Source organism: Humulus lupulus, chromosome 7 (assembly GCF_963169125.1).
Source record: "Humulus lupulus chromosome 7, drHumLupu1.1, whole genome shotgun sequence".
NCBI lineage: Eukaryota > Viridiplantae > Streptophyta > Magnoliopsida > Rosales > Cannabaceae > Humulus > Humulus lupulus.
This window is the reverse complement of record NC_084799.1, coordinates 152612824-152633139: the sequence shown is the minus strand read 5'-3', so window position 1 is coordinate 152633139 and position 20316 is coordinate 152612824. Positions and strand designations below refer to the sequence as shown.

At 36.1% G+C, this 20316-nt stretch overlaps 1 protein-coding gene across 1 annotated transcript in view; it reads left to right on the top strand.

Moving 5' to 3' along the window:
* The window catches only part of LOC133788728 (uncharacterized), a 30555-nt gene extending 11506 nt beyond the window's left edge, over positions 1 to 19049 (top strand). Inside the window, exons 3-6 of the mRNA XM_062226318.1 lie at positions 15227 to 15291; positions 18137 to 18205; positions 18282 to 18331; positions 18698 to 19049. Of these exons, the coding sequence (XP_062082302.1) occupies positions 15227 to 15291; positions 18137 to 18205; positions 18282 to 18331; positions 18698 to 18809 (296 nt within the window). The 3' untranslated portion in view covers positions 18810 to 19049. The remainder of the gene's footprint in view (positions 1 to 15226; positions 15292 to 18136; positions 18206 to 18281; positions 18332 to 18697) is intronic.
* Positions 19050 to 20316: the final 1267 nt, after the last annotated feature.

Genomic DNA, 20316 nt, shown 5'->3' with positions numbered 1-20316 from the left:
TTCAGCGGCAAGTAATCTTCCAAATTTTCTAATCCTTGCACTTGCAACGTGATTCCCTTGCATATCCCATTCCCTGTAACTTTTTCACCCGTTCCCATTGACACTCCGTAATTTTCTGTCTTTGGATAGGAATCTGAAGCTCGTGAACCAAATCTTGAGAAACGAAATTGTGAGTTACTCCTGGGTCGATAAGGATGACAACTTCCTGGTTCTCAATCTGTCCATCAAGAGCTCAGCTCTACAATCTTTACACAATAATCTAACTCCCTCAGCTAGGGCCTTACTTTGCTATTCATAGACCAATTAAAAATACATGAAATGACAAAAGTACCCCTTTGCTTAGGTGTTGCAATAATTAATTAAATAAATCAATTTATTACAAGTTCCTCCTCTTGTTCCTATCTCTCCGACCACAAGTATATTTTAATACTGGTCTATCATGACTATGATTGGAAGAACACTGAAGACTTTGATCATCATCAGAAAAAAATTGAGAGTGACCGAATCTTTAAATTAATTATTGGCCTTAGAGTCAAGTTTGATGAAGTATGGGGACACATCATTGGTAGGCAACCATTATCCCAAATTGGCGAGGTGTTCTCTGAGGTTAGGTCTCTTTATTGTTCAAAAGTGTGGTTTTCAGGTCTCTTTAATGTGAACATTGCTATTTATATAAAAGTCATCGTACCTCTTATAAACCTATTATGTATCACATATCTCGCCCTTTCTATCTAATTCATAACGATGTTTGGGGACCTTCAAAGGTTACCACTTTGTCTGGGAAAAAATAGTTTGTCACTTTCATTGATGACCATACTCAATTATGTTGGGTTTATCTCATGAATGCTAAATCTAAAGTTGTAAACTTGTATAAGGATTTTTACAAAATGATTGAAAACCAATTTCAAACTAAAATGAGCATTCTTTGAACTGATAATGGCACTGAGTATTTTAATCAATACTTAGGGAGTCTTTTATAATTTAAAGGTATTGTTCACCAATCTACATGTTGTGACACCCCTCAACAAAGCGACATTGTCGAACAAAAAAATTGCCATTGACTTGAAGTAAGTAGAGCTCTAATGTTTTCTATGCATGTACCTAAGTATTTGTGGGATGATGCTGTTTTAACTTGATGTTATTTAATAAATAGATTGTCTGGCCGTGTGTTGAAATATTAAACTCCTTTGTGATTTAAAATCTGTTTCCAGCCAGTCACTTGATTTTAAAACTTGATTTAAAGATATTTGGCTGCATAGTTTTTGATCATATTCCTCACATCTTCGCTTGAAGTTAGAACCTAGAGCAGAAAAATGCACTTTTTGGGCTATACTTTAAATAAGGGCCACAAGATCTAGAATCCTGTAACAAAAAAAATCCATATTAGTATGGATGTAATAATTCTTGAAAAAATACCATATTTTGATATAACTCATCTTAAGGGGAAAAGGTTATGTAGATAAGTTTTGGGATTTAAATACCGCTACTTCTATACCTAGGATTTACTTGTTTTCTAATCATCTAAAATCTATTGGGTTTGAAACTACAGTAACAAAAGAGAAGAAAACCAGATCCTAAATGGTAACTCAAATATTCCAACCAATGAAATCGTTGATGAGCTAACTTCTCCATAGGCTAAGATACAAGCAAAAAAGAAATACCACCAAATAATCCTGAGCTTTGCGTATATTCCAAGCGAAGATTTCATCAAAATAATAAAGATTTATTGATTGTTCCAAGTCAATTGTCTCCTCCGAAAAATGGTAACTTGGATGTCTTAGATAATTCTTCTCCTAAAATTACTAATCATCCTATTTGTTTCTGATATAGACTGGCCTATTGCAGTTAGAAAATGAACTAGGTTGTGTACCAAACACCTTATTATCCAAAACTCACAGATCATTTACTTCTAATATTTTTCACGTGTTTGTTTGAAGAAACATCTAGGATGCACTAGATGATTCGAATTGGAAATTAGCAGTTTTGGAACATAGAGAGATACAAAGCGAGGCCGGTGGCAAAAGGCTTTACCCAAACCTATGGCATTGATTACAAGGAAAGATTCTATCCTGTTGCAAAGAGGCAACCTGGCGAACTGAAACATCTTAGTCAGAGGAAAAGAAAGCAAAAGCGATTCCCGTAGAACTCAGTCCGCATCTTGTTGTCTCTAGTAGTTCATCAAAATTGGGTGTTTTATTAGCTAGACATCAAGAATGCCTTTCTAAATGGAGAGTTAGAAGAGGTGTTCATGGAGTTACCTCCTGGGTTTGAAGGAAAATTTGAAAATTGAAAGGTGTGTAAACTAAAATAGTTTTGTGCGGACTTAATCAGTCGCCATGGGCTTGGTTCAAACTATTTGGGAAGGCAATAAAAGGACATGGCTATAACCAAAGTCAAATTGATGACATCATGTTTTACAAACACTCTAAAGATGGGAAGTTAGTGGTGTTAATTGTTTATGTTGATGATCAGTATACTATTAACTGATGATGATCACATCCGCTTTTAGAGATAAAAGTTGGCGAATGATTTTGAAGTCAAAGACTTTGAAAACCTCAAATATTTCCTTGGTATGGCGTTCGCTAGATCGAAAGAAGGGCTATTTGTCTCACAGTGCAAGTACTGCTGAAACACCTGTGGAATCCAATATAAAGGTTCAGCCAAAAAGTTTAGAACACGTATAATAGGAATAGTATCAGCGATTAGTGGGAAAGCTGATATACTTGTCTCACACTTGTCCAAATATTGCCTTTGTAGTAAGTGTTGTGAGTGAATTCATGTATTCTCCTAGAGTAGAACATTTCGATGTAGTCAAGATGATACTAAGGTACTCTAGGAAAAGGTTTGCTGTTAAGGAAGAGTGATACTCCTCAAGTGGAAGTTTCCACAGATGCTGATTGGGTAGGAAGTATCACTGATTGAAGATCAACCTCAGGCTACTGCATCTTTGTGGGAGGAAACTTGGTTAGTTGGTGGCGTAGTAAGATACAAAGCGTGGTGGTGCGAAATAGTGCTGAAGCTGTATTTAGAGTAATTGCTCTCGACATCTGTGACATTGTGGATACTTCTCGAAGAAATAAAAGTGGGAATTCAACTACCAATAAAGGTCTACTGTGATAACAAATCAACCATCCTAATTGCTCGTAATCCAGTTCTCCATGTTCAAACCTCGAAGCAAATTGTGGAAATAAAGAAGTTGGAGAACAGACTCATTGATTTGCCTTATATCCTACTACTGACCAGATTGCAAACATTCTCACTAAAAAGATTACTAACCAAGTAGTTTGAAAATGTAATTGGCAAGTGGGCCATGAAAGATATCTTTTGTCCAGCTTGAGGGGAGTGTTGGAAATCGTGTACCAAATCAGCTAGATTTTGAATTGTAGAACCTTTTGTATTTAATCGGTATATCATTCCCACAAGGGAAGCATAATTATTTGTTTCTTTTTTTAGTTGATTTCCCTAATTCTAGGATATTAGAGTTGACCAAGAATATCTGTACAATTAAGAGAGTATTTGTTACCTTCTTGTCATCTGCATATTTAATGAACTTTTTCTGTCAATAAAATATACAAAATAATATTTCTCCTCTGAAATCTTTACCATATTCTTCAGTCCTAAAGTGTCTTTTCATTGTTCATGGTCAGCTTTGGGTTTTAACAATAAAATATGGTGTGGTTTACATGTTAATTTGCTGAAAGGGTACTTTTTAGAATGAGAGGCCAAAAAATTAACTGTTTCTTGAATTGTAAAAAGTGTATGGACTGAATCTTTATTTTTTTTGTTTACTTTCACCTTTTTCATCTGCTGATGATAAAAATTGCTGACAATATGCTACAGCAAGATGGTGAGTTTCTATTTTGTATTTTTGCAAGTTTGCATGGGCTCCTCTTTGCTCTGTCACAATGATTCTTTACAGAAATTCGGTTTTTGCAAATATATAATCTCCTGAAAGAGTATTTTAGCAACAAGTTTTATAATGTCATGTAGTACATGTATGTTACCTAGTGCCGATAAGATAGTTGAATTTTGTCTCTCCTGTGGGTGTGATTCTTAGGTCTTATAGTTCAATGAATGAGTGAAAATCAACTTTTGGGCCTGGTGTTTGAACAATCAGAGTGTATATTTACCAATTATATGGGATAAAGTTGCTAAGTAATAACATGCGTGCATTCATCTCTCGGGTCTTCACCCAACAAGGTTTGGTCCCTTATACAAATTCACAAGTAAGAGAAAGAAATACATATTCACAAAATTTATGTTCCCCTTTTACAATCCATGGATAATTACTTGTAGTGTACAGTGTACATTTTTCTTTTTCTTTTTTTGAAACTAAACTCCTTGCTTAATTCTACAATATTTGAGGAATAGAAGTAATTACTATCTAAGTACTCACTAGGGACTTGAACTTCAAAACCTTGTGGGAGAAAACCATGGGCATCACTATTTGAGCTATCACTCTTGGGTGTAGCATACTGTACACATAACAAAACTCAAGGATTCTTTCTGCTGACTTTCTTTAGAGGACAAGTTATAAGTCATCTCTTCACCTTAATCTGTTTACCACGTTTTTTTTTATATTATTTCATTTTCTGTCTCATGAAAAGCAAATAGAACAATACACAGTTGTCATCCCTCTTTTAATGTCTTTTTGCATACATCTCTTTCTTCTGCAGTCTTCACCATTATGGTATTACATAAAATCTCTTCAATTATATAAAACTTTTATCATTAGAGATTCCTTTTCTTTTCTTCGGACTGTAGTGGCTTTAACAAATAGTTTAGGTAAATGTTCAGAGTTTTGTTTATCTCCACCTTTTTATTGCTAAAGGTATCTTATTCTTAGGTGAATTTGAACCTTGTTTTTTTTTTTGGAGAGATAAAGTGATGACCCATGCTTAGTTATTTGTAGCCTAAACTACAAACTTAGTTCTTGAAAGAATTTGAGAAAGGTATTTTATTGATATTAGGGAAAAATCTGGTATTTTATTGTTTCAAGCTATTCGAGACGTTTGGGTGTCTCCCTGAGTAAATTTACTCAAATAATTACAAAATGATCGATACCTATACAATTAACTAGTCAAAGTATTTATATGCTAAGCTGTACAAGGCTTTCTTACTAACTAACCACTAAACACACTTGCAGTAGACAACTCAGTAAAAAAAAAATGCCACCTCTGCTACTAACAACTGATTCAACACATTACTGAACTATTGTTGTTAATTTTGGGGCGCCTGGTATAAGTGAGCCTAATTGTAGGTCTATCAATACCCTGGGGTCACACTTTCACCTTGTCCTCAAGGTGAAACTCAGGTGAGAATCATCTCATAATCTTCCCAAGTTGCCTCAAAATTAGGTAATGAATTCCATTTGATGAGAACCTCCAATTCACCACAACCATTGGATGCTTGCTGCCTTTATATCCAACACAACTTCTGGTTCTACCTTCATCTCTAAATCTGGAGAAAGTTGGGGAGGAAAGGATGAAGAAGACAATCTGTGAGCCCTCTGGAGTTGGGAGACATGAAAGACAAGGTGTAGAGCAGCTGTGCTTGGGAGTTCAAGTCTATAGGCCACTACCCAAACTTGAGTCAACACCTTGAAAGGGCCACAATATTTGGCAGCCAACTTCTCATATCTTCTTTCAGCTAAAGATTGCTGCCTGTAAGGTCTAAGTTTCAGGTTGACCATATCACCCACTTCATACTCCTCATGGTACTGTTTGGTGTCTGCGTAGTGCTTCATTCTATGCTAAGCCCGAAGGAGGTGCATGTGGAGGTCTTCAAGGATTGCATCTCAGTCCTCCAACAACACATCTACTACTGAAACAAGTGAGGAATGGGGTGTGTACTTTATCAGGGGGAGGATCCCTACCATATAAAGCTTGAAATGGAGTACACTTGGTGGCCGAGTGTGTTGAGGTATTATACCAGTATTGAATATTGTAGAAAAATGTGAATTAATTAGAGATTATCTTATATTTTTTTAGAAACTTTCTAGGAATAGATTGTACAACTATTTCCTTCCTTATATAGTGCTGATTTTCCCTAGCTATTAGTCAACTATGTATTCTATAAATACCTATGTATAATTCTCAGTTTTAATATCAATAAAGAATATATTTTTTCCTCCAAACTTATATGGTATCAGAGCTTAGGTTTAGGGTTTACTGAAATCAGACCACCATGTCCAAAAATTCAGCCGACCAAACTCCACCTTCATCCCCTACCACAGCCGCACCTCTTGCCATCCAAAACACCCAAAATACTGCTGATTTCAACACCAATGCTTCCATTCAAATCACTACTATTAGGTTAAATGGTAAGAACTACTTAAAATGAGCCCAATATGTGAAATTAGCTATTGATGGCAGGGGAAAATTAGGTTATTCGACAGGGGAGGAGTCTCAACCAAAGGAATCTGACACTACATTCCGGAGATGGAGATTAGAAAATTCTCTAATTACCACCTGGCTTCTTAACTTTATGGAGGAATCCATATCTTTTTATGTCTACCAAAGAAATATGGGAAGCGGTGCGTGAGACGTATTCTGATGTGGAAAACCATTCCCAAGCCTTTGAAGATACGATTGTGGAACTCCAAATAAGGCGACTCGGATGTCACAACGTTCTACAACAACATGTTGGTACTGTGGCAGGAACTCGACCTCTGTTACAATGATGAGTGGGAAAATCCCAAAGATTTGGCTCGATATAAGAAACGTGAGGAAACTGACAGAATTTATATGTTCTTAGTAGGCATTAATACAGGGTTTGATGATGTCAAAAGTCGGATCATAGGGCGGTGTCCACTTCCATCAATTTGTGAAGTATACTCTGTGGTGCGACAGGAAGAAGGACGCAAACGAATGATGGGAGGAACTATCTCTCAATTTTCAGAACATGAGGTATCGACTCTAGTCACAAAAGGCCATGATTCTGAATCTGACAAAAGGAAGAAACCTTGGTGTGGTCACTGCAAACGCCACTGGCACACGAAGGAGACATGTTGGAAAATCCATGGTAAACCATCAAATTGGCAGCCGGGCTGGAAAAAAAGGGAAAAAAGCCAAGGCACTGAACACTAGTTCTGAAACCTCTGCAGAGCCCAATTCTACCCCCAGGAATCCTAGTCAATCTCCATTCACCACGGAGCAAATAGAGCATCTCTTAAAACTCTTTAATTCTCTACAACTTTTAGGTTCTCCTTCATGTTCATGTGCCAATCAAGGTAGTTTGCTTTGGGACCTTGGGTAATAGACTGGGGCTACAAATCACATGACTAGTTCTTCTCGTCTCTTTCATTCCTATAATCCATGTGCAGGAAATAAAAAAATCAAAGTGGCTGATGGTTCTTTTTCAGCCATTGGAGGGACGGGTGACATAAAAAATGCTTCATCCTTAATACTAAAAGATGTGTTTCATGTCCCTGAGTTGTCGTGTAATTTGCTATCAGTCAGTAAATTAACTCGTGATCAAAACTGTCATGTTGATTTTTATCCTTTTCACTGTGAATTTCAGGATCTGGCCTTGGGGACTAAGTGGTGGACTTTATTACTTTGATGATGGATCTCTTCAAAATTCAGCTTCTCAATGTTTTGGTGTTATTTCTGGTTCTAATAAGACAGATATTATGTTATGGCATTTTCATCTAGGACATCCTAGTTTTCATTATTTAAAACGCTTGTTTCCTAGTTTATTTTTCAATAAAGATCCATCCTTATTTCAATGTGAGATTTGTGCTTTAGCAAAAATGCATCGTTCTACTTATTCTCCTCATTCTTATATATACCATCAATACCGTTTTCACTCTTTCATAGTGATATTTGGGGGCCTTCAAATATTTTAATTCCTACGGGAAAGGTGGTTTGTCACTTTTATTGATGATCATACATGAATGAGCTGGGTTTATCTTATGAAACAAAAATCTGAAGTAGAAGGAATTTTTAAGAAGTTTTATAACATGATACAAACTTAATTTGACACAAAAATTAAAGTGTTACGTAGTGACAATGGTAGGGAATATTTTACACAAATTTTTGGAGTTTTTTTTGCTACTCATGGTATTTTTCAACAAAGCACTTGTGTAGGTACCCCTCAACAAAATGGTATTACTGAAAGGGAAAATCGCCATCTTTTAGAGGTAGCTAGAGCATTGTTGTTTGCACATAAAGTGCCCAAAATTTTATGGGGTGATGCCATCCTAGCAGCCACCTATCTCATCAATAGGATGCCTTCCAAAACACTGAATTTTGAAAAACCTGTGACCATGTTCTTTAAAAAATTTCCACAGTCTAGACTTCAACACTCTTTACCTATTAAAATTTTCGGATGCACTGTTTTCATTCATAACAAAGATTTAAATCAAGGAAAATTTGACCCAAGAGGGAAGAAGTGTGTTTTTTAGGGTACTCTCCCACACAAAAAGGATACAAGTGCTATGATCTCTTGACTAAAAAATATTTTGACATTTGATGCTCAGTTTTTTGAACAACAGTCATATTTTAAGTTTCATCTTTAGGGGGAGCACAGAGAGGAAGATTCTACTAGAGGTGAGGAAAAAATCTGGATTTTCACATTCAAAATTCTAGTGATTTATTTTATTTTTCTAAAGAATCAGTTATTCCTTTTTCAGACTTTGTGGGAAACATAAATCCAAACTCTGATTCTACTACTTTTTTTGAACATCAAAATCTTTCTCAAGGTAATAATGAAAATCAGGTTGGTGAAAATGAATTAATAAAAGTACTGATGTGCTTGAAATTGACAAGGGGATGAATTCTCATGAAAATATTTCAACAGAAGTTTTAAATAATGAAAACATGGCGCCAACATATATTAGTCCTGATAGAACTGAAAATAACATTACAAACAGGTTTGGCAGATTTTTTACACGAAGGGAACCAAAGTCTAGAGTATTGTCTGAAACACTTCAGCAAAGCCATGAAGAGACCCCAAGTCCAGATCCAGAAAACTCAGGTTCTGACTCCATTCTTGAAAATCCTACTATGTATGATCTAGGTATTCCTATTGCCATTCGAAAAAGAACAAGGGAATGCACTAGGCATCCTTTGTATCCATTGTCCAATTTTGTTTCCTATCAAAATTTGTCGCCTTGTTTTCATGCTTTCATTACTCGACTCGCTAATGTGGAAATTCCAAAGAGTATTAAAGATGCTTTACAGGTTACAGAATGGAAAGAAGCTGCCCTAGAGAAGATGCGATCTCTGGAAAGGAATTAGACGTGGGAAGTGATGGAGTTACCAAAGGAAAAGAAAACAGTGGCTTGCAAATGAGTCTTTACAGTAAAATTCAAGTCTGATGGAACTTTGGAAAGGTACAAGGTGAGACTAGTTGCCACGGGGGGTTCACTCAAAGATATGGTATCGACTATTCAGAGACATTTGCCCCAATAGCAAAACTTAATACTATCCGAGTATTGCTCTCCATTGCTGTAAGCTTGCAGTAGCAACTGCAGCAATTGGATGTTAACAATGCATTCTTGAATGGCAACCTCACAGAAGAGGTATACATGGATGCCCCTCCTGGTTTCGAGGAAAAGACTGGATCCAAAGTCTGCAAATTACAGAAGTCTCTATGGGTTGAAGCAGTCATCACATGCTTGGTTCGAAAGGTTCACAAAATCAGTAAAGAAGTAAGGGTTTACTCAAGGATAGATTGATCACACTTTGTTTTTTAGAAGGAATGGTGAAGGAAAAATTGCTATTCTCATTGTGTACGTTGACGACATAATCCTAATTGGAGATGATGTAAAAGAGATGAATAGATTAAATAAGTGCTTAGTAGATGAGTTTAAAATTCAAGACCTTGGGAGTCTTAAATATTTTTTGGGAATAGAAATTGCCCGGTCAAAGGAAGGAATAGCAGTTAGCCAGAGGAAGTACATTCTTGACCTACTCAAAGACACTGGGATGAGTGGGTGCAGACCTATTGACACACCAGTTGATCCAAATGTGAAACTAGGTAATGGTGACAAAGGAGTTGATATAACCCGATATCAAAAGTTGGTTGGGAGATTGATTTACTTATCCCATACTAGGCCTAACATTGCTTTTGCCGTAGGATTGGTGAGCCAATTTATGCATTCTCCCAAGAAGGTTCGCATGGATGCAGTTTACAAGATTCTTCGGTACCTCAAAGGATCACCTGGTACAGGGCCTTATATTTCGGAAGAGTAGTTGCTGAGCTATTGAAGCGTATACTGATGCAGATTGGGCTGGGTTTGTAACAGATAGGAGGTAAACTTCTGGTTATTGTTCTTATGTGTGGGGAAATTTGGTTACATGGCGAAGCAAGAAACAATGTGTTGTTGCTCGGAGTAGTGTTGAGGCTGAATTCAGAGCAATAGTAAACAGACTATGTGAGGTGATTTGGCTACAACAATCATGGGGGAACTAAAGCTACCTATTGTGAGCTTTCGATGAAACTTTATTGTGATAACAAGGCTGCCATCAGTATTGCTAAGAACCCCATCCAACATGATCAAACAAAGCATGTGGAGATTGATCGTCATTTCATCAAGGAAAATCTTGAGACAGGATCTATTTGCTTGCCCTTTATGCCAACGTTTTTACAGACTGCTGACATTTTTACAAAGGGACTGTTCAAACCAAGTTTTGAATCTTGTATTAGCATGTGGATCAAATTTGGATCGATTTGGACCTGGAACATGGAAATAGGAAGTGCAACCAAACATTTTTAAGGGGAGATTGAAACAAGATAGAGAATAAAATGAGAGAAGATTTGAAACTGTTTTTCTTGTATATTCGACCAACACTAGGTATCCCTTTTTATAGGGACTGTACAGAATAATCACAATAAATGTCAAATAATAAAAATCCTATAAAGAAGGAAACTTATATACAATAAAATAATATAGCTATCACTTCTAAAACTACAACTAATTTTGCATATCATTGTGATTTTATTTCCTGGCTGTCAACACTCCCCTTCAAGCTTGACTGTAAATGTTAATAAGTCCAAGTTTGTTTGTAAGTGTTAGAATATATTAGCTAGAAATTATGGTCAACTGTAATTATTTTAGTTTCCTAATTTCTCTCCAACTTTCCTAGTTTAGTTTCTCTAATGTTGTATAAATACATGTTATTTACATGAATAAAATACACAATTCATTCACCATTTTGTACATGGTATCAGAGCATATTTGATTAGGGTTCCAATATTGAGATTCATAATTAGTGTTTGTGTTTTTGGGTTTGATTCTTTGTTTTAGGATTCCTTTTTCGGAAACCCTATTTGGAGTGCGTCTTTGTTCTCACCGCCCACATAGACGGATTACCCAGCCGCTGATCGTCACAACCCCGGAGTTCGACTGTCAGAATCGCCGCGCGTGGGGACCGTGTTTTCGGCAACGGTCAGCTTCCGCTCCTTTTTCAGCCCTACTCGGTCCTTCTTGCATCTGTCTTCCGTGGTTCTTCTCAGTTTGTGGTTTGATACTTTTGACTTCTTAGTGTTTGGGTGTTCTTTGAAGGATGTGTATTTGTTTCTATTAATTCAGAAGATAAGGCAAGGTCTTTTAAATTTGAATTTGTTGGAGGGTGGGTCGATTATGGAAGATAGAAGTTTGTGGGATGTAATGGAATTATGGATTGACTCAGAGGTAGTTCTAATCCCCATTACCACTGAGCTTCGTTCTCTTGATTAGTCTTGGTCTCCCCCTGAATCGAGGTGGGGGAGAAGTATGGAGTGTTTTAAAAAAAGATTAACATCTCTGGAGATGAAGATTTTTTTTTGTTAAGAGGACAGTAGCACCGATAGCCTTTTTGAGTAGAAGAATAACCAATGAAGACAGTTTTAATGGCCCTAGGATCAAGTTTGGTGCAATCCTTAGGGTGAATATGGAGATACTCCCAAAGGTTTTGACAGAAAGAGGGTTTGAAGATAGAAGAGGATATGAAGTGTGAAGAAGAATATGGTGTCCGAAAACCAATTGGACGACTAGGGAGACGATTGATGAGATAAACAGCGGTAAGGATGACATCGCCCCAAAAGTGCTTAGGAACATGCATAGTAAAAAGTAGAGCTCGGGCAACTTCTAAGAGATGACGATTCTTTCGTTCAACAATGCCATTCTGTTGAGGGGCATCGACATATGAACTTTGATGAATAAAGCCTTTTTTGGAGAGGTAGGGTCCTAAGATGGAATTGAAATATTTTGTGCCATTATCCATTCGTAATATACGTATAGATGTTTGAAATTTTGTTTGAATCATGTTATAGAAATTTTAAAACACATGAAATGTATCAGACTTGTGTTTGAGGAGATACACCCAAGTAAGGTGTGTGCAGTCATTAATAAATGTGATAAACTATTGATGACCATGAGAAGTAGTGACTTTTGAAGGTCCCCACAGATCACTATCAATTAAAGAGAAAGGGCGGGTTGGAGTATAATGTTTTTAGGAAAAACAGCTTGTGTGTGCTTAGTCAATTGACAAAATATCACATTGCAAGGAACCATAATTATTATTGGAAAAATAATCATGAAAACAAATGTTTTAAATATGAAAAACTTGGATGACTTAGTAGATAATGTCATAACATAATTTTGCTGGAGTTTGAAGCAGAAACAGAGTTTATTGTAGAGATAGAATTAGAAGCCGAACTAGATGAACAAGGTTGCTGTATTATCGGTTGACGATTTTCAAAGAAATAAAGTCCACCTTGAATCCTAGCACTGCCAATCGTCCTTCCTGACGATAGTTCCTGAAATTGACAAGAATTGGAAAAAGTTTTAGCAAGGCAACGATTGTCAGTAGTCAGCTTACTGACATTAATTAAATTGCATGTTAAAGAGGGAACATGAAGGAACGAATTGAGGATTAAATCAACCGACAATTTAATGGTACCAATTCCTGCAATTAGAGAGAGTGTGTCATCTGCCATTCTGACACTAGAAGGATTAAAACATGGAGTATAGGATTCAAACAAAGAATATAAACTGGTCATATGATCAGAGGCACCAGAATCAATTATCCATTGTGTTTGGAAAGCGGAAGAAAAATTTCCAGAATGTGCAGTCGAGGTACTATGAGAGTCGGGAACAAACTTGGTTTCTAAGGAAGATGGATTAGGGATTGTGGGCCTAGACTTGATAGAGGCAATGGTGGATTGATTATGGGCCTGAGATTGGGTAGGCCAATTTGGGATGAAATTTCTTCATTGTTTGACATGCATAACGTGTCTAGGGCTGGTAGGTGGCAATGGAACTTTCAAAGTGTTGAGGGCTTCGGGTGGATACGATTTGAAAATCAAGTTCTTGAGGGTGCAACTGTGCTGTCAGTGACTGAGAGTTACGCTTGAGTTGATTGCGACTGAGAGGGATGACAAATGGGAGCGACAAACCAAGGGCTGGACCAAACGGAGAGCTATGCCGGCGTGAGCAGTGGCAGAGAGGAAGTCTAGACCGAGGGCACACTGGACTAGAGGATTGTCGAGGATGTTGCTGGAGCCGCAGAAGATGCCAGAAGCTGAATATCGTCGGAGCCCTAAAAAGAATCGTCGAACAAGGACGATCGGAGAAGGCAAAGAGATGTGACTGGGAAGGAGGGACGACTTGAGTGGTGCTAGAGAGAGACGACTTCGCCTGGAACACCTTGAACGTCGCCTGAGAGTTGAGGAATGACCGCTGGAAAAAATGGAGGAAAAACAAAGGGTGGTCAGAAGAGAGAGAAGATTGAACCTTACAACTCTGATACCATAAAGAATAAAATGAGAGAAGATTTGAAACTGCTTTTCTTGTATATTCGATCAATACTAGGTATGCCTTTTATATGGATTGTACAGAATAATCACAATAAATGTCAAAGAATAAAAATCCTATAAATAAGGAAACTTATATACAATAAAAGACTAGCTATCACATCTAAAACTACAACTAATATTGCATACTTTTGTGATTTTATTTCCTGGCTGTCAACACAAGATGAGTATGTGGATATGTTTTAGGAAGGATAGAGAGTGGAGTGTGAAAATTCAACACTCGAGAGGGCATACGATTGATGAGGTAGACAGCAGTAAGGGTAGCCTCACCCCAAAAATACTTAGGGTCAGATGTGGTAAACATTAAGGCCCTAGCAACCTCCAACACGTGTCTATTTTTGTGCTCGGCAATCCCATTTTTTTACTGGGGTGTGCCTACACATGAACTCTTATGAATGATGCCATGAGATAGAAGATAATCCTAAGATGGAATTAAAATATTCAGTGCCATTATCTGTGTGCAATACATGAAGATTAGCATTGAACTGATTTTTTATTATAATGGAAGTTTATAAATGTCGTGGCAGCATCAAATTTCTGTTTAAGAAGAAAACTAGCTAACACGTGTGTGGTCGTCAATAAAAGTGAAGAACCATCTAGTATATGTGGCATTGGTTATTCTAGATGGTCTTCATATATCACTATGAATAAGAGTAAAGAGCTGGGTTGGTTTGTAAGGTACAGAACGAAAAATAGCACGTGGATGTTTAGCAAACTGACAAATGTCACACTTGAAGAGCTCAAATTTTTATTTTGTAATAACTTAGGAAAGAGATATTTTAAATAGGAAAAACTAGGGTGTCCTAGCCAATAATGCCACTGCATAATATCATTATTACGAGAAGCAATACAACCAGAAACAAGAGTTTTATTGACTTGCATAGGAGAAATCGGATCAATGTAATATAACCCACTATATGTCTTTGCACTCCCAATCATCTTCCCCAAAGACATATCTGAAAAGTACAACAGAATGGTGAGAAAGAGGCAAAACTTTGCTGATCTCGAGTGACTTTATTGACCGAAAGGAGATTACACGATAGATTTGGGACATGAAGGACATCATAAAGAGTAATAGAGGGGATAAATATATTTTCTACGCCAAGTATGCTTTGTTGAGCTTTGCATGTGCATGATTTTGACCGACTGTTCGAACTTGTTTATTGACACCTTAAAGGGAATTCACGTATCTAGCTTTATTTCTGTTCTTTTTTTGTACTCTCTAGAGTCTGGATGAATGTCCTGACTTTTTTTGGTGATGCTGATTCTGATTTATGCTTATCAGCATATTATTAATTCGTCAGAAATTTATTTATTATTAATTTTTCAATGGGGAGAGAAAATATATTAATTGAGAGTGAGATATGTGCAGCGATTGTTTTCATAAGTTGATAGTTAACGTAACTTTGACATTTTCTTGCAGCACTACATATGGCTTGTGCTAATGGATATCTTGACATTGTGGAATACCTAATCAGTAAAAGAGTGGTGAGATTCTTGTCCTACCAACATTCATTTTATTTTCTTCTTCTTCATGTGGCTATTTGTTTAAGTTACTATACACGGCTGATTTAGTTCGATTCCTTGAAGCCTGTCAATTGGCTGCGATAGCATTATATTGTGGTGGGGCATTATATTTGGCTTTGCATCCCAAAATTTGATTAAAACACTTCATTTTTATTAAAAATTAATATATAATATATATTTTTTTCAACTTATGCTTACATTTTTCTATTTTTTTTGTCATATTCTAAAAAATACATATAAATAATATAATTTTTAAATAAAAAAAATTAAAACACAAAATATAAAATCTTGTTAAAGTAAGAGGTTTTTTTTTCAAAAAAATTATACACTATTTAAGAAAAATTATGAAAACAAGATAGAATAAATTATTGAAATAAACAACAAAAGAAATCAAAGAATGTAAAAATAATATTGAGAAAAAGTGTTAAAAATGATTTTAAATTTTTTTTTTAATTAATTGGAGTGTCTATATTTATTCTTGGGGTGTAAATATGATGCCCTATTGTGGTTCTTGAAAACTGATGTACTAGACATTCCAGATCCTCTGCGCGAAAGCATGGTACTGTCCTTGGGTTTCCAATAAATGTTCATATCTGTTGTTTATTTAATTTTGAAACTCAAGTATAAAGAACCAACTTCCTCCTGCTGTAAGAACAAACTATAAAAGAAGTGAATATCTGTTTACTACAATGAAATTCTAAGGTGGCGTTTGGTTGGAGGTTACGAAAACAATGGAATAGGAATAGGAATAGGAATAGGAATAGGAATAGGAATAAGAAAGGTAATGCGATTATGTTGTTTGGTTAGAATAATGGAATCAATGATTGAATACCTATTCTTATGTTTGGTTGACTATGGAATGGAATAAATTTAAAGTGCTTAAAATATGATTAATAAATTAAAATAAACATACTAAATATATATATATATATATAGATTTACCAACAATGGCGTTACTTTTTTTTTCATATTCTTTTTTTACAAAATAATATTTAATAATCCTACTTTTTTTTAAGCATAATAATTCCACTTTTGAACACTACAAAATATTAAAATTATCAATAAGAATTTATTTTTGTGAAATATTTTTTTAATGTCAAATGCAATTTACTTTAATTATCACTAAACACTATTTTATATTTTTTAAAAATAAAGCAATATAATAACGCTGAAGCTGAGAAAAGTGGGAATTTCTCCAGTAAGATTGTTATTAGAAACATCAAGAACCTGAAGCTGAGGCAAAAGGGTCAAGGTCTTCGGAATCGAACCAGTCAAACTGTTATCATTCAGGTACAAATTCTTTAAAGATGTAAGATTAGCAAAAGCCGGTGAGATCGTCCCCACAAAACGCTGCTTTTGAAAATTCACAGCGATAACATTCCCATTCGAATCACAGATAACAAAACTCCAATCTGAGCAAGCATCATTGGTTTTCCGTGAATTTGCTAACACCGTTGGATAGCCCAAATCTCCTGCAACATCAAGCAAAGCCGTCACCTGAGCACCACAAGGTCCGGGAGTGTCCTTACAGAAACTGTTTGTTCCGTCGAGTTCAACATTGGTGACAGACTTAGGGAACGAAGGCATAGGACCCTGCAATTTATTGTTCGCCAAAGTAATGTTTCGCAGGCTCGGAATTGACGACAAACTAGTCGGAACAATGCCGGTTAACAAGTTATCACGGAGCTGAAGATCGAATAGTGTATCCAAATGCGAAAGGTCCGGAATTGGACCAGTGAATAGGTTCTTATGGAGCCAAACCTGGTACAAACTAGTCATGTTCGCCAACACTTCAATGGTACCCGAAAGCCCCATTTGCTGATTATTAAGCCATATATTCCGAATCCCAGATCCAGCGAAACTCGGAGGTAAAACTAGAAGGAATCGAAGTGAAATTGTTACTGTCAAGGTAGATTGTTTCGAGGAGAGAAAGATTGGCCATGGAAGGGAAAGCACCCTTGAAATGGTTGCCTTGGAGAGAGAGGGTGGTGAGCTGAGAGAGTACCGAGATCGGAAGGTAGAGTTCCGGTGAGAGACATATCTCTCAAGTTGATGGCGGTGACTTGGCCAGAGCTACACTTTATGCCTTCCCAGGCGGAGCAGTAGTCGGCGGTGGACGACCAGCCCTTCGGAGCCGGAGATATTGCGGCGAAAAGCTTCGACATAACGGCGGATTCATCGGCGGCGGCGGTGAGAACGAGGCAGAGAAACCATGGAGAGATTCGTGATATCAAATTTCAGTGTTCCCATTTTTTTTCTGGTAGAGAGAGAAAGAAGAGAAGAAGACCCAGATGATGGAGAAGAAGAAGAAGACCCAGATGATGGAGAGAGATGATGATAAGCAGTGGAATTGAATTATAATTCCACTGACTCAAAATTGGAAAAGTTATTCCGTTAGTTTTAGGGATAAGCATTACAATGGAATTCTTTTCTAAATTTGTTATTTCCAACCAAACAAAAGAATCCGACCCATTAACATTCCATTCTTTTCCTTTCTAGCCCATTACCATCAAACAAACGGGCCCTAAAAGAAAAAGCACAGAAAGGAAGAATTAGATTTTTCTGTGATATATTCTGATTCTTTTGTGCTACCATTATTGGAAACTAAATGTAGCAACGGTCTTTTGTCACCTCAGTGAGGTGATACTGTATAATATTTTAATTAAGATGAAGATATAGAAATTTCACAACACAATGGCGAGTTACGCCAATTTATTTTCTTTCACATGTTCAGAAAGATAGTGTCTTTTTCCTTTTCCTTGTATAGGTGTGTTTTGTTTAATAATAATATTCTTCTTCTAAGCAGGATCTTAATCCTACTAATGCGGAGAATAATACACCTTTACACTGGGCTTGCCTTAATGGGCATGTTGAGGTATTATCAAATTTAATATACAAGCAGTTATTATCCTATTTTCAAGTTCATTGACTGAAATTTTTCCTCTTCACAGGTGGTTAAGAAATTAATCTTGGCAGGAGCTAGCGTAAGTGCACTTAATAGGTACGCCTTTTTCATTTTAAACTTCAAAAGGAAATTGTGTTAAATGCTCTTGTGGTAAGGTAAAATGTTGATATTACAGTGACATTCTTAATGGAAAATCTCTAAATGGGCATGACTAAGAAAAGAGAAGTTACCTTTCAGCTATGTTCTTCAACTCAAACAACTAATACTTGGTTAAAAAGAAAATCATCATTATTGGTTAAATAAAAATTTAATGGCGAGACTGTAAGGGATGTTAATATAAACATTTTGGTTGAGTGTTACTGTGGTATTGATATCAATTACAGAGTTTTAGTATAGTATTTTGTAATTTGATGAAGTTTATTTATGTGCATAAGTCATTATTGTTAAGGGTTATGTGTGCAGCTATGAGAGAACTCCAATGGATGAAGCAGTGAGTAGGGGTAAGATGGATGTTATAGATGCCATTAATGCTGCGGTTGCACAACTAGAGCTTGCAGGCATCTGTGTATCCTAACATGTATAGATGTACTATCCTATGTGCTGCCTTCAGTCACAAGTTTTGTTCTTTTAGACTACTTGCCTATTGGTAATCAACATAACTAATGAGAACTCGTAATATGATTAGTACTATTATTTCTTTAAAATTTGAAGACTTGCGAGTAGTATTTCACAAAACTAACTTTTTTTTGTCAGACCTCTTACTATGTAAATTGAAATTTTTGAAGATTACAATTTAAGCCAAAGAGCATGCAAAGATGTCTATGTGGGTATGATTTAGGAATGATGATACACAAATTAAAAATTATGACAACAATATTAGGCATCTCAAAAATAGGTTTTTTTCTAAAATTTTGACTATTGTACCCTTGTCATTAATTCTTCTCTCACAACCTATCTCTCATGCTCTCTCAAGGTGGCACCACCACCACTACCTCATATTGAAGCTATATTTTTCTCTCACAAATTGTCTCTCCTTATTCTTTCTCCTTCTAATTTCTACCCACAACCATCCCCTTTGATTGAAGCACCATCGCCATTAACACCACCATTGAATGAATCATAAAAATGTATGTTGTACAAACAAAATTTAAGATTTTATACGATCTAAACTTGTAAATCTCGAAAAAATACCAAAATTTTATAAAATAATTTGATACAGACATTTGAGTGAAAAGATATGAATCACTAAAGTTTTTGTTAAATGTCAGCACAGAGCATCGCACAAACATTGCATATGCATAAGCATTGCCAAAAATGATGCAAGTGCGATGCAGATATGATGGGTATGCGATGCAGATATGACCAAAAAAATACGCATTCATCAAAGATTGCATATGCATAAGCATTGCCAAAAATGATGCAAATGCGATGCAGGTATGATGGGTATGTGATGCTTCTGCGATGCATTCATGAAATCTTGATTTTTGACAAAAAACGATACAAATACGATGCCTCTGCGGTGCATTCATGAAATCTTTGATTTTTGGCCAAAAATGATACAAATGCGATGTTTTTGCCATGCATTCATGAAATCTTTGATTTTTGGCCAAAAATGATGCAAATGTGATGTGTATGACGCTGAAATTTGCCGAAAACTTTGGTGATTCATATCTTTTTACTAAAATGTTCGTTTCAGATGATTTTTTTTTTTAATTTTGGTATTTCTTTGAGATCTACTAGTTTGGATCATATAAAATCTTAAATATTGTGTGTACAATATACAATTTCGATGATTCATTCAATGGAGGTGTTAATGGCCATGGTGGTTCAATCCAAGGGGATGGTCGCGGGTATAGATAAGAATGAGAGACAATTTGTGAGAGAAAAAAAAAAGCTTCAATGTGAGGTAGTAGTGGTGGTGGTGGTACCACCTTGGTAGAAAGAGAGAGAGAAGGGGTACTATAGTCAAAATTTAGCAAAAAAATATTTTTGGGATGGCTAATAATGTTGTCATATTTTTTAATTTAAGTATATCATCATGCATAGAGCATGAAATTTCCCATTATTAAATCATCTTTCTT